This window comes from Pinus tabuliformis, chromosome 9, assembly GCF_031772625.1.
Source record: "Pinus tabuliformis cultivar Carrire ecotype Pingquan chromosome 9, CPIR1, whole genome shotgun sequence".
NCBI lineage: Eukaryota > Viridiplantae > Streptophyta > Pinopsida > Pinales > Pinaceae > Pinus > Pinus tabuliformis.
The window spans coordinates 420850716-420865984 of record NC_142307.1 but is presented as its reverse complement, the minus strand read 5'-3'; the positions used below and the strand labels follow the sequence as shown (position 1 = coordinate 420865984).

The 15269-nt window shown below is 37.9% G+C and overlaps 1 protein-coding gene across 13 annotated transcripts in view; it reads left to right on the top strand.

Annotated features, from left to right (window-relative positions):
• Positions 1-5087, top strand: part of LOC149148932 (uncharacterized) — a 156528-nt gene extending 151441 nt beyond the window's left edge. For all 13 annotated transcript variants that reach the window (XR_016262960.1, XR_016262956.1, XR_016262955.1 and 10 more), the window contains one exon: positions 4890-5087. Coding sequence is in view for 1 of the 13 variants with exons in the window: in XM_089440976.1 (XP_089297102.1) it covers positions 4890-4960 (71 nt within the window). In the remaining 12 variants the exon portion in view is untranslated. The remainder of the gene's footprint in view (positions 1-4889) is intronic.
• Positions 5088-15269: the final 10182 nt, after the last annotated feature.

Sequence of the window (15269 nt, the reverse complement as noted above, 5' to 3'; positions counted from 1 at the left end):
ATAAAATAATTTTCTAGAAAATTTCTAGGTTATTAAACATAACCCAAAAATCTGAAAATCACTATGTTGCAAGAAACGCTGGTCCTAAGGGCATTTCTGGGTTGAAACAAAACGGAAACACAGAAAAGCGTTTGGTACGGCTTGGAAACGCGTTTTAGGCCGTATTGCCATGTTTCATGTAGGGGAAATGTGACCCAGTAAGGCCTAAAAACGCGTTTCCAGGTCGTACAACCATGTTTCAGCGATAAAGTGACTTTTTTTTTCAGTTTTTTTTTTTTATTTTATTTTTTTTAATTTAATTTAATTTTATTTTATTTTATTTTTTTTTTTTTTTCGCTCCCTGCCAATTCAGGAGTGATAGAGGGAGCTATTGAAGATTGGAAACAAATTTTTTTGAGTGGGGCAGCCTAATGTTCAAGCCTATGGCCCTAGTGTTGATATGCAGTTCATGGTAATGTTAAATTCTTAAAGTAAAACTGACACTTTTACTTAAATTTTTAACATTACCATGAAATGATTCAGGATGTTTGAGAGTGGTTTCATCCTCAGTGGATTTCATATGGAGATAGTAGAATTTTAGATCTCACTCAAAATCCAACATACTCATCTGTTTTTCAAGATTTCAGGATTGGGGGAATTGCAATGTGTCCATTGGATTTTGTCATGTACTAGGGTATGGAACTTGTATTTAATCAAGAGAACCAAGCTATGCAGGGGACACTCCCAATAATTACGAGCACCTAGGGTACTAGGGTATGGAACTTGTATTCAATCAAAAGCACTAAGGTCTTCGACTATCCAGGAGGATACTCCCAATCAAGCCCGAGACAAGAAATTAGAAATTTCTTGTGGCTGATTTTGGATATTGCTATTTTCATTATGTGATCATTCATGAGTAAATGTGATGTAAATTTAGAGACTTATTGTTTATGCATTGGCATTGGACAATTTAATAATAATGTTATAAATTAGAATGTATCATGTATGCTCTATGATTGCACATATTTCTTAAATGTCCTAATATATAAATATATAAATATATATATATATATTGTGTTTACCTGTTTCCAAAATTTGGGGGGGTCACTTTCGTACTCGTACCCGTTTCGGAAACTCGTACTCGTTTCCCCGTATCGTGCAACTTTGGAAAATCATTTTTCAGCCCATTGGAAATTGCTTTTTAGTCCAAATTTAGTAGAGAGGAGGCCCCAAAGCCTCCACAATCTCTTTTTAGCCATTCCACACTCAAGGGTAACTTACATAGTGGGTTGGCTGATCAAACAAATAGGTTGCTGTCCTTGCATATGGTAAGTTTTACAAGCTGTCATATTTGACAACAAATTAGTTTGACTTATAACTCCTTAACCAGACTTCATAATTGATAAATAATTACATATTTGGTTAGAGTAACTTGAGTAGATCAAAATCCATAGTTTACATGCTACATTTTTTAATTGTTTTGGATACCAATATCTGCTATCAGAATTTTTCTCTGTTTTAGCACTGCCTTTTATGCAAGAAAATAGACAAGTCAAGAATACCTTCAACCCATTGACTCCATACAAGGCACTGGACATAAACCAGAATTGCTGTGAGATGTTTAGGAACTCCTCCCTTTGGCTGTTTAGGAGGTGTTGCGCCTAGATAACAAGGGCTTGGGCCGAGGTGATAGTGGGTCCCTGCCCTGTGTGTGCCCATCAACCAAGGTTTCCAGGACCTTAGCGGCCCTGCAAAAAATATTGGTAACATGAGGTTTAAAATTTCTACATTTTTCTCTTTTATAATTTGGCTATGGATGCATAAGCTCAATAAATTTTTCTTGGGAGGAACTATGATGTGATGTAATCTCTTTCTATGGATGATGCATGGTGAAGTAAGTTTATTTGCTTTATTTTGATATTATGTTCCATGGGATGAATGTTCATGTGCTATGTTAGTTTATTTGGTGTTTGCCACATTGTGTCTTGTTGAGTTAAACCCTTTTTCCAAGTATTTGAGGGATAGAGATGGATTTTCTTTCCCTTAATCATTTGAAAAATTTGAGACCCTAGATTTGAAGCCCTAGGGTATGTTAGTTTATTTCCCCTAACTTGTTTGGATTTAGTTCTCTCTCCAAGGAAACTCTAAAATTGTTTGATTCCTCGACTCCATATGCCCTCCCTGCCAAATACACACACACAGATATATATATATATATAGACAAACTAAAGCACTGATCTTCTGTTTTCCATCATCCATTTTTCTCTATAATCTTCAAAATTATTTTGCTAGGGTTTCTGTTAATTTTTGGTATGTTCTATGCTTAAGACTCCAATTTACTTCAATTTTTCTTATAAGCCCAATATCAATTTCCAGATTAGCAATCACATCAACATGATATTAAAATGCAGATAGAACATAAACATAAACAGTAGAAGACAAGCCAAGACAAGAGGACACAAGATGTGGCACCAGCCAGGGACAAACCCCAATGTGAGGAAACCCTTGATCAAATCTTCAATAGTTCAGCAGAGAGAGAGATAGTACAAATATACCAATCTGAGAATTTATGACAACAGTAAAGCCTAGATCATAAAATGTCAGTGCTGATCAAACAAGATGGAAATTTTCCTCTAAGTGACTTGGTCAAGCCCAGTCAACTTCAATCTTCAACAGTAAGCTCAATGCATCCTTCTAGCTGCTTGGAAGATCCTCCACATGGCAGCAACAGCCTGCTGCAATCACGATTCAATCTGGTCAACTCATTGACCCAACACTCCACAAAATGCTGCTGTCCTCCACTGTTTGCTTGCTGCTCCTGCAAATCTGGTTAGGGCACAATATGCAGCCCTTAACCCTCTACGCTGTCAGCAAACTAAATTTCTATGCTGTCCTAAGGACTCCTACAAGTTGCCCATCAAACTGACTCAACACATACAAGATGCACTCCAAAATGTGAGCACTAGTTCACTGTTCTAGGGTAACTTGGCTGCTGCAATTCTAGACTGGTTAGAGCACCCAAACACAGTCCCTAACAACCCTCAAACTAACCCAGAATTCTTCCTCTTGCTTCGGCTGCCCTCCAATAGGATGCTGCCCTCCACGCTGCTCCTTTAGGGCAGTTTCAAGCCTAATGCATGGACTTGTAACCCTAAAACAGTTGCTGCACCCTCCAGCAAGCCCTCCTTACCTCGGCCTCCAAGAACAGGGCCTCGGCCCTTCAATCAGCAACTCTGTCTCTTAAACGTACCCCTGAAACAGTCCTCAAATGTCCTCGTTGTCTCTCCTGGCTAGGGCTTCCTTTTTGCTGCAGTTAAGGGCCTTTTATTTTGCAGATTAGGGCCTCCCTCTTGCTGCCGATATGGCCTTTCTTTTGACTGCGGCTAGAGTGTCTTTGACTGCAGCTAGGGCACCTTTATGACTCTGGATTGATCTCCTTTAGGACAGCGGCTAGGGCACCTTCTTCAACTGCTGCTAGGGCTTCTCTTTTAGCTGCGTATTAGACCTCCTTTGCTGCGGATATGTCTTCCTCTTGACCTCTCCTTCCACCAAACCCAAACGAGTGGAGAGAGATCATGAGAGATTTGTGTGCCTCAAATGACTTGAGGTCTCCTCTATTTATAATGCAACGTTGAGGTTGAGCTGGGGGTTATTTGCTTGCTGGCCGACCTTGACAAATTGTCAATAATATAAATAAATTCATATCTCCATAAATACATGTCGGAATCAATGATCTTTAGATCAATCCTGCACCTCTCAGAAAGAGGAATCCAAGAAAAATATCAACTGCCATAAATAAGATGACCCACATGGAGTTTGGCCCTAGTTGCCAAGTTTAACAGTTTCCTCACCAAGACCATCCGATAATTCCTCAATTATGTGTGTTCATGGACCTATTTGAGCATCTATTGGTTGATATCAGCCTTCAGATTGAGCCATAGGAACATTTGATCCCAAGTCTTGGAACTACCAAGCCCTAGCAATCCTATCCCAAGGAGAAACCCCCCTTGAGTGGGAGGACAGCTGGCCAGAAGTGAGAAAAGAGTTGATGAGGTGACAGTGGCCCCTCTTAGGTGCAATGGGTTTCAAACTTTATCTCAAGAAGTGCGAGATTTTGCAGTAACAGTTATCCAGATTCCATACATGTGGATGGGTAATAGTTATCACTTAGTTATCTCAGAATGCTTAGTAATTTATTTCGTGCTGATGATGATCTCAATCTAGATTAGATATCACACTCATTCTCTATATCATTGGAATATATGCACTGTAATATGTTCTGTTATTTTTAAACTAGGCATAGAAATGAGACAAAATCAGACTTGGTGGGGTTGATCTATTGTTTGATAGATTTTGTATATGAAGTATTTGTGGTTACTACAATTCTCCTGCAGTCATATGGCTGCCCATTGTAGGCTCTAAAACAATCAGGATATCTACTTGAAGGTTAGTGATGTTCGTTTAGTAGTTAGTATAATTACTAAATGGTGGTCACAATTTGCATGATTCTCAGCACTTCCATCCACAACATTAGATAGCTTCATTTCCATGCATACATGTAACTGGTCATAAGGAGCATTACTACTCAAGCAGGGAAGTTTGGCTTGGTACTTTGTTTTAGGTCCTCATTCTGTCTTCAATTAACATGTTAGAGCTATTAGCTACATCAACGAGTTTGTTGATTAGCTTAAAGTTGGTTCCAATAATATTGCTATGCACATACATTCATTAAGCTTTGTCACTATTCTTTTTGACCATCCCCCTTTCTCTGACAATTAAATTTCTGAAAATGTTTTATTAAATAATGGGCATGAGCATTTCTTGGTCATGTTTTCCATTTTGTAAATCTGTCAATAATTTTTTCTCATCTCAGGGATGGTGTTTTAGTAATATTTTAATTCTTATATCAGGGGCTGATCTTTCTGATGCCGACCTTCGTGGAGCAGATTTTTCATTGGCAAATGTGACGAAGTTGCAATAATTAGCCCATCACTTTTACGTTATCTTCCAATTCCCAACAGAGTGCTTTTCTGAAGCCATGAATTTGGATTGTAATACATTTAATTTTGTTACTTCTTAAAATATCATGCTATACGTTATTGTCTTCTTATTGCATGTTTCCTCAGTGATAGGCATGGGCAGATATAATAGGAAAGTACTCGTCTTTTGTGGTTGATATTGAGATGTTTTCTCAGATTTTTTTTTTAAATCATTCTGTATGGTTAGTTTGTAGTGGATAGAGACCTGTCCTTGACATTTTTTAGTCCCTTTTCTCAGACATAGAAATTCTGCTGTCTACTTCTTTTTGCATATATATTTCTCAATACTGGAAAGTGTCGATCAGCAATAACATTTTGTCATGCATTGAAAGAGCAAACAAAGATCATTGGCTCAGTATACAGTATGAACATGTTTTTAGTTAGTGCATGACCAGATTCATTTTGCATATTTTTGTCGATATTTTTTATCTGCTAGGTGGCGTGAGTCCTGAGATGACTGCACACTTAATGTTTGAGTCCTGAGATGACTGCACACTTAACGTTTGGCTTGAGAAACCGTGACCCAGTGGTATCTAAGTTGTCAAAATCACATGGGGATCGCACCTAGCTTGGGCCACACCGGCCCTTAACATCATTGGAATTTTTCCCACGGAGTTTCGAACTGGTGACCTTCACATCATGGAGGGCCTTAACAGTACACCCCATTACCGTCTATTCTACCCCGTGGGCATTTTTGTGAAAAATTTATCATATTTATTTATTTTATACTTTAGGAGCCTTCGTGAAGGGAAATCTTATATTTTATTCTATGTATGAAATTTGAACCCCTCAAGCTATAAAAGGGATGGAGGTCATTGTCTTTGCATCGGTTGTTTTAGTCTTGATCTATTGTTCCACTAGGGCTTGATCTCTCAAGATTTATTTTGGAGTTATAGTGTGTTGGCAAGTTGTACTATGTTGCATAGTGGGCATGGCTATTTTTGAACTCTTTGCAGTGTAACCAGGAGTTCAATGTGATGTTTCTATTCCTTTGCTCTTCTTGATATTGTTTTAACTTTTGAATCTTGATTACAACAATATATTTGTGGTTGTGTTCCGTTTGCTTCATTATGATACTCGGATTTGTATTTTACCCATTCAACCTGGGTATAAAATGCCCGCTTGAAGAAAGCATTTGAATTTACGACTCTAGTCCCCAAGGATTAAGGCATTGGATACTTGTGATTAATTTAGAGCACTTAGAGTTTTAGGAATTTGCAGATTTTGTGTTCTATTGAGCAAGAAATGTACAGATCTGGATTGTGATCCGAATATTATCAGCATTTAGGGTTTCAGATCTGCATATTCACTACGGATCTGAAGTCAGAACTGATTTTATCAGCAGTTAGGGTTTTATTTGCATATTTTAGTGTTTTCTGGCACATTTACTGCAGATCTAAACCTAAGTCAAATTTCAACGTTTCTTGGACATATATGCATACGTCTGAAATCTGATTTGATTTTAAATAAGTAGAGCTAACAGATTTGCAGTTCTGGGGTTTATAAAGGATACTATCAGTGAAATCTATTACAAATTTGATTGTCGCTGTTGCATGAAAGTCTAATGCCAGGGTTTTCTCCTTCCATTTTTTTTCTTTAACAATCACTTGCAGAATTCTTTCCTTCTCCAAGGTTACCCTACATACAATGGGCAACAGGTTCATGACCATACACAAGAAAATGTTTCATGGTGTTGATGAGATCATTCAGTGGATAAATTGGCTATTTGATTTTACCTATGTTGTACTGCCTTTGGGAAGGGGGGGACGAGTTTCCGGTATGGCTAAAGTCTAATGCCAGGGTTTTCTCCTTCCATTTTTTTTCTTTAACAATCACTTGCAGAATTCTTTCCTTCTCCAAGGTTACCCTACATACAATGGGCAACAGGTTCATGACCATACACAAGAAAATGTTTCATGGTGTTGATGAGATCATTCAGTGGATAAATTGGCTATTTGATTTTACCTATGTTGTACTGCCTTTGGGAAGGGGGGGACGAGTTTCCGGTATGGCTAGAGCACACCCCCAAATTTTCTAGGGGCAGAAAGTTGGGGAGAGCAATAATATATATAAAATAATAAATATTATTATTATTATTTTAAATTCACTATGTGCATCAAGATAAATCATAATTAATAAATACATCATTGTAATGAAATTATAAACATTGTGTTAGTTTTTGTAGCATCAGACAGGTGTTCTAATCTCGATTTGTGTCTAAGAGACGAGGGAACACTGTTAGTTTCTGTAGCATCAGATGTGTTGTAGCCACAAAATTTGGTGAGAGGCTAGAATACATGAGATATCCAAAACCCATAAATTGTTTATGGAAATTCCACCTAGAGATGGCTTAATTAAATTTTTTACCAGTTTTTAAATATTTCCTAAGTCTAAACTTAGGGAATATGGTTAATTAATCAAAATTAATTAAGTCAAGGTGCAAATCATCTAGAAACTCACATAGATAAACTTCAAGATGATACCAACCCTTGATTAAGATTTAACCTTGGCCGTTGGAGTCCCAACAGAGGATTATAAGAAGTCGATGGGCACTTGGAGAATATACACTAGAAGTTTGATTTATTTGGTAGATCAATTTTTAGAGAGAAACAACAATAGCCAGAGAGCCAGAGATCGAAGTAGAGATAGTGAGGGGTAGAGGAATATTTCCAGATCCAGTGAGTGCATTTGCAGAGAGGTAGAAGTACCACAGTGAGGCTAATGCAGGGGCTACGTAGAAGCCTCTAGAGGGAAATTCAATTTCTCTGGAGAGAAGTTGAGTTTCAGTCCCAGAGGTTGGGAAAGGTTTCCAGAAGGCCGGAGAGACAATTTCTCATCTAGTGGCAGACATGACAGCTACAGGAGCAACTGATTCAGGCTGAGCGTGGCAGACACTGCGCTAGGGTGATGCAGGCCAACGCAGAGGCAGTTTGGACGACTGATTTGGAGCTGCAGTTAGAGCCGGATTTGCCTGTGGGGTGAGGAAAATTCCTCACTAGAATTTTGCCAGTGTTTTTCTTTGTAGGATTTCCAGTTGGGCATGTGAAAATTCCTACTACTGAAGGAACCCCTACTGTAGAAAATCTGAATCTACTTCACCTACTTGATTTTTAAATTACATTCATCAAGTTATTCTTCTGAATACTGAAGCAAATTACTTTTGCAGCCTACACTAATTAGATATTTGATCTCATGAAACAGAAAACAGAGCAAAGAACAAGATACATAGGACACACTTATTTTTGGACACAATAGTCCCTGGAAAAACCAATGTTTTAAAACTCCGACTCCGACTCCGACTCGGCCGAGGATCGACTCAGACTCCGACTCCGACTCAGTATCGACTCAGCTGGCTCGATTTCAATGACTCAGTCGTTGTAAAAAATACATTAAATATTTATTTTTTATAAAAACACATAATTTTAAAGATTTTCATTCATGTTTCCAAACACACAGCATTAGAATATAGATAGAAGACAACATATTATCAAAGTAGGCTCATGAATATATCCATTATATCAAAATGGCACCCAGTGCATTGTCCAATACATACACGATGATGATATAGAGATCAAAACAAAAACAAATAACCAAGGAGGCTATAAATGGCCTCTACAACAAAACTATGTCACCAGTACTACTGGCTATTGCTAGAGTTGCCAACATCATCTGGCTCAGTGTTACTTGGGAGCGGGAGCGAAAGTGGGGAGCAAGAGCAAAAACGGGAGCTGGAGCGACATTTTCAGAAGCTCCTGGTTTGGGAGCGAATCCTGGAGAAGTTCGACAACCAATGTCACTAACATCAAGGTACAAAGAGGGATTGGTGCTCTTGGGTAAATACGAGTTCCATACCCTAATACAGGACAAAATTCAATGGAAACATTGCAATCCTCCAATCCTGAAATCCTGAAAATCTGATAAGTCTGCTGAATTTTGAATGAAATCTAAAATTCTACTTTCTCCATATGAAATCCAATGAGGCCGGAACCACTCTCAAACATCCTGAGTCATTTCATGGTAATGTTAAAAATTTAAGTAAAATTTGAGTAGCATATCAATACTAGGAGAGGTGAATGGACCCCAAATAGCACTTATCCAATTTAGAAAACACCTTGGAGTCCCCAACAATCAGCTAAATGTTAAAAAGTTCAAAAAAAATTAAAAAAATCGTTGTTTTTTGGGGGGACTGGCTAGATTTTATGACTCGGCCGAGTAGATGTGGAAACGGTCGGGTTGACCGAGTTATTGCATGACTCGGCCGAGTTATGCAAGTCAGTGATGACTCGGCCTCCCGAACTGGTTTTTCTGCCGAGTCATAAAATTCTTCAATGACTCGGATCAACTCGGCCGTTTCGGATTCGATTCGGCGGAATTTTAAAACTATGGGAAAAACCCAATGCGAGAAAACTGGTGCAACAGTTTTGAGGGTTTATTATTATGTAGGAGAAATATTTGAATACAAATATAGGATGCTCATTTAGCAATCCTTTATAGAGAAAAATACCGGTGGAAAATCTGAGTGAGTTTTACCTCACTTCACCTGGCAAAATTCCAGCTGATCCGGCACAAGATTGGCTAACCCCGACTATTTCTGCGCTAGCCCCACGTAGGCTCTGTGTCAGCCCTGCGTTAGCTTCTCTGCCCTCTGCGTCAGCTATCCCGGCTGTTTCGGCAGTTCCTAGTAGTTCTGATTGTTCCCAACAGTTTTGGATTCTGCGTGATAGGCAGCTTTTCTACTTTGCGCTAGCCTTTCTGACTTTGCGTCAGGACTGTGTGGGCCCAAACTGGCCCAGCATCAGCTCTCCCGGCTTCTGCGCTGCCTCTTTGCAAGCTCTCTTCACCTCTCTGATAGTATTCTCTGGAAAGTCTTCTCGGATTCTCATTGCCCCTCTTCTGCTGAATGATCACTTAGTTCGAATTTCTCAGCTTCCTAGCCACAGAAATCGAACTCTAGATCAATTATGTGTGTGTGTGTGTTTTTTCAAATGAATCCCAAGCCTCCATTTTATACTTTTCTTGTTGAGTCTTCAACGACCAATATTAAGTCTCTAATCAATGGCTAAGATTAAAAAATGACTTGATCCACCTTCTAGATCATTCTCACCCATATTTTGATTAATACCCATAATATTTTAATTTTCCTAATTTTAGGCTTAGGAACTCCATTAAAAATATTAATTATTTTAATAAAATTCAATCTGGGTGGAATTTCACCAAACGGTTTCTGGGTTCTTTAGAACTCATGTGTCTTAGCCTCTCCACCAATTTTCAAAGCTAGAGCACTTCCAATGCTACCAAAAACTAACAGGGAATCCAAATTATTGTACTCATAATTTCGCATTACTGCATAATGATAAAATTGTTAGTTGTTGCACTAGTTTTCCCACATTAGGGTTTTTCGGGGATATTTGTCCAAAAATAACGGTGCTAATTTTATTGTGTGTGTGTGTGTGCTAGTATTTTCTCAGAGTCCAGCGCTATTTATTTTCTGCAGTATTTTATTTGTGAAGGTTGTAGTGTGATTTATTTGATATTTGTCGTAGCAGATAGATTGTAAAAATAATTAACAATTAGAAAAATAAATTCTAGTTGTTGCAATAGATTCCAGTTGTAGGATTTTTCACAAACAAGAGATTTTCAAAACCCGGAAATGATATATATACAATTTTAAATTCACCATGTGCATAAAGATAAATCATAATTAATAAACACATTGTTCCAATAAAATTATAAACATTGTGTTAGCTTTTGTAGCATCGGACAGGTGTTCTGGTCTCGATTTGTGTCTAAGAGAATAAGGAATATGAGATCTTGAAAACCTTGAAAAGATTTTGTGAAATAGTCTTGCGAAATGCGTTAATTAAATTAATTAACTGTCTATTAAAATTTTCCCAAGTCTAACTTAAGAAAACTGATTAATTAATAGTAATTAATTAAGGAAAGGTGAGAAAGCTCTAGAAGCTCACACAGATTGAGTTTGAGATGATCTTAGCTGTTGATAATGATTTAATCATGGTTGTTGGTGATCCAACAAAAGATTATAAGAGCAGGACATGGGGATGAAGAAAAAACACTTTGAGCATAACAGTGAGGCGCAACGAGAGTGAGTTCCTTAGCATATCAAGCTATCTAGTTGTAGAGTTCGAGTCAAAAGGAAAGAAGTGAGAGGGAGCAGTAGTAGTGATTTCCAATGGAGTTCCAGTATCAGAGGGCCAACAACAAGAGGGCCACATTATTTCCACAGCGAGGTTGCACAGAGGCTTTAGAGGGCAGATCGACTGAGTTGAAGAGGAGGTCGATTCAAGTGCTAGTGGCTTGGAAAATTTCCAGGAGGCCAAGCGAGTCATCTCCAGAGGGGTTTATGAACAAAATTTCTCAGATCTGCGTAGACCACCAAGAAGTGTGAATTGCAGAGGAAAGGGTTTCGATTTTCAGTTGTAGCCAGCAGAAAAATTTGATCAGCCTCATTTGCAGAGATCTGCAAGTGTGAATTTGCCGAATAGAGGGTTCTGGTGAGCAAATCAATTAGTTCGATCTAGGCGCAGTTGGTTTGCAGTGAATCTAGTAGTGGCAAATCAATGTTGGGTGGAAGAGAAAGGCACACAAAGGTTGAGGAATTTCCATATTATTTCTGTGAGGGTTTCCAGTTCTAGTTTCTTGGAGGAAATCTATGAATTCCAGTTGCAGTAGGCTGCAACAGTTTTGCGAGTCAGCCAGTGGGAGCTTCAGGAGCAGCAAATCATGTGCTAGATTCTGTAGAAGGACATCCGGAAGGTTGAGCAAGTTGCCCAGTTGAGATAGTAGGCAGTGTGAGGACTGGAGAAGGACATTCGGAGGCAGACAATAGTAGATTTGTGCATTCTAGAAAGGAGTGCAGGTAGCAGAGAAAGAGGCAGAGTAGAAAAGAGAGGAGATTCCTGTTTATTTCCTAGCTTTTGAGTTTCACAAGAATGGCCACAGTAGGTCTTAGAGACCAGGATAGACTTGACGGAGCCTCAAACTTTGGTATCGGGAAGGCTAGTATGCTATTGCTTTTGGATGAGCATGGTCTGAAGGAGTTCGTGACAACAGTCATAGCTATATCGACAAACCCTATCCACCTTCGCGAGTACAGGAAGGATATAGCCAAAGCAAAGAAGATGGTCCTTGATGGAGTTCGAGATCATATTGTCCCGCATATTGCATAGAAGAATACAACAAAGGAAATATGGGATGTTGTCGTGAAGTTATACCAAGATCCATTCGAGAACAAGAAAATGGTTCTCAAGGAAAGCTGAGGACCACAAAGATGATGAAGGGTGAGAGCGTAACTCCATATTTCACCAGGATTCGAGATGTCGGAGATGAGCTAGCAACTGTTGAGGTGAAACTAGAGGAAAGTGAACTTGTGCGAATAACACTGAATGGGTTTACCAAAGAGTGGGCCACGTTCATTCAAGGAATTACTGGCGAGACAAAATGCCTGATTAGGAATGCTTATGGAGTGATTTCACACAAGAGGAGCTTAGGCTCAGTCTTGTCCAGGGTTCTACCAACAACAGTAGCAAAGGGTCAAAGGTTGAGAAGGAGGAGAATGTAGCCCTTGCTAGTAAAGGAAAGGCGAAGAAAGGTCCTAGTCAGGGACAAGGCTCAAAGGGAAGAGAGAAGAAAAAGAAGGATTTGTTGAAGTTCAAATACTCAGGTATGGTGAGTTTGGTCACTACAACACCTAGTGTCCCAAGAAGAAGAGGAACAAGAAGGGGGAGCAACAAACCACAACTTTGACAGACATAGATGAGTTAACCTTTAGGTTGGAAGAGTTTTCATTGATAGCTGCTATACCTCCAGATGGAGGAGGAGCGTGAGGCTTCTGAGTTGCAAGATTAAGCAGGGTCCAAGGAGGACTACATTGGATAGGTGTTTCCTCTTGGATCATTACCTTAGCTACGAGGGCCCACAGTTTTAGTACTAGGAGGATCAGTGTAAGTGGGTGCAGTCAGATCTTGAGAGACAATTTTAGAGACTAGTAACAGTGAGTTACTTGAGGGGCGCAAAGATAGTTGGTCGCTGATAGTTACTTAATAGACAGTGTAGAGACTAGTCGCAGTCATAGACTCAAAGATAGTTGCAGAGCTAGTATAGGGACACAGTGGATCCGTAGATTGGGTCTCAATTGCAGTAGTTGCAGCAACAACAACATGAGATCAGATGCAACGCATGTAGAGTTGGCACGTTGGGTGATTAAGCTACAGGGTTAGCCGATGAATTAGAGTATGCGCAGTAGTTTGATGGATAGCGACAGGTTGTTACAAATATCAGACATCAACAATGTGAGGGAAAATGTTATGGGAGAGAACACCTTCCTCGCTAAGAGGGAGTGTTAGTTTTTGTAGCATTGGTCAGGGGTTCTAGTCTTGATTTGTGTCTAAGAGACTAAGGAACACAACATTTTCAAAACTCATAAAAGGTTTCACGAGATAATCTTTCAAAATGTCTTAATTAAATTAGTTAACCATCATTTAACTTTTTCCTATATCTAACTTAGGAAAACTGGTTAATAAATAGTAATTAATTAAAGAAAGGTGATCTTAGCCGGTGATAACGATTGCAAATTGCTTTAAAGGAAATAACTCTTCCTTTGCTATGCCAAAGGAATCATGTAAAGGGAATAATAGAAAGAAAGACGAGGACACAGAGCAAGAAAACTCTAATACCATCTAACTTCTCTCTCAGATCTGTCTCTGGCTTATAGTGAATGGCATATTATTGCCTTATATCATAATGTTTGACCTAACAATTTGGAGATTGATTCATCCACTTGCGGGTGATGGCATGAAATGCAACGCTACCATTCTGGTTATTCTTCCTTCTTTGAAATTTTGGCACCTAAGTTAAAGTTTTCCGATCTCTCACACTTCAGCATGGCAAAGTTTAATTTGAATTAATCAATATTGGCTGCTATCAAGAGCTAAAAAAACTCCAATAACTAGGTTTGACTTCTGTTTGGATTCAATGTCTCTTTGAAACTGATGTGTTTGTCATCTTTCCTTCAAAGCCTTATATGCAAAACAATAGAATTTGCATTGATAATCAAAAGTGAATGTAACTGACTTAGTGGTGCAATTGAAATCACTTTTATTTAAGTTAAAGTTTTCCGATCTCTCATAAATTCAGCATGGTAAAGTTTAATTTGAATTAATCAATATTGGCGACCATCAAGGGCTAAAAAAAACTCCAATAACTAGGTTTGACTTCTGTTTGGATTCAATGTCCCTTTGAAATTGATGTGTGTGTCATCTTTCTTTCAAAGCCTTATGTGCAAACAATAGAATCTACATTGATAATCAAAAGTGAATATAACCGGCTTAGTGGTGCAACTGAAATCACTTCTATTCACTTACTTACATTCAGAGGTATTAAACAACATAATTTAAAGTTAGAAGTGAAATTATAATGATAAAGTTAAAAAGTGAAAGGACTGGTAATATATATATATATATATATATATATATATATTTATATTGTTTTAAAATATATTATACGATTTAAAAAAATATTTTTAATAGTTTTTATGTTAATTTGTATTTCTCCGTTTATAAAAATTAATTAATATCAATATATTTTCAATATTTTAATTTATGTTTTTATTAAATATTTTAATTTATTTATATAAAAAATATACAATATAACTATTTTTAATTTTAATTTTTTAAATTCCACTCATACAATTATTTACAATATTAAATTTATTTTAATATAATTATATTTTTATAATATTTTAATTTATTTTTATGAAAACATATATAGGGAAACATGTTCACTCCAATATATTATATTTATGAAAAGGTTTTAATTTAATTTAGATAAAAGTAAATTTGTTTTTGTTTTTGTTTTTTAATAATTAAATTTTAATTACCTTGATGGGAGTGGATGATCAGCAAAATGGTGGGGTTGGGGAGGCGTCAACCACCCCACCGACTCCCAAGGTTTATAAAGAGGCATGGCATATCCCCGCCCCTCCATCTAGAACATCTAGATGGCAGATTGACCCATATGGTAAAGCATGTACATCGTGAATTTCAGCGTTCGCCTCTCCTTGGCTCAAGACCAGAGAACCCTACTCCAGTGACTTCATCATAATCTTAATGGCAATTTGTTGTGTCTTGATATTGTTGGTATTTTGGTTTTGTGTTCCCCTTCGGTTTAATAGAGTTGCATGCTAGTAATATGCTATTCCAAAATTGGCACATCCATTAACCTATTGGCCATATT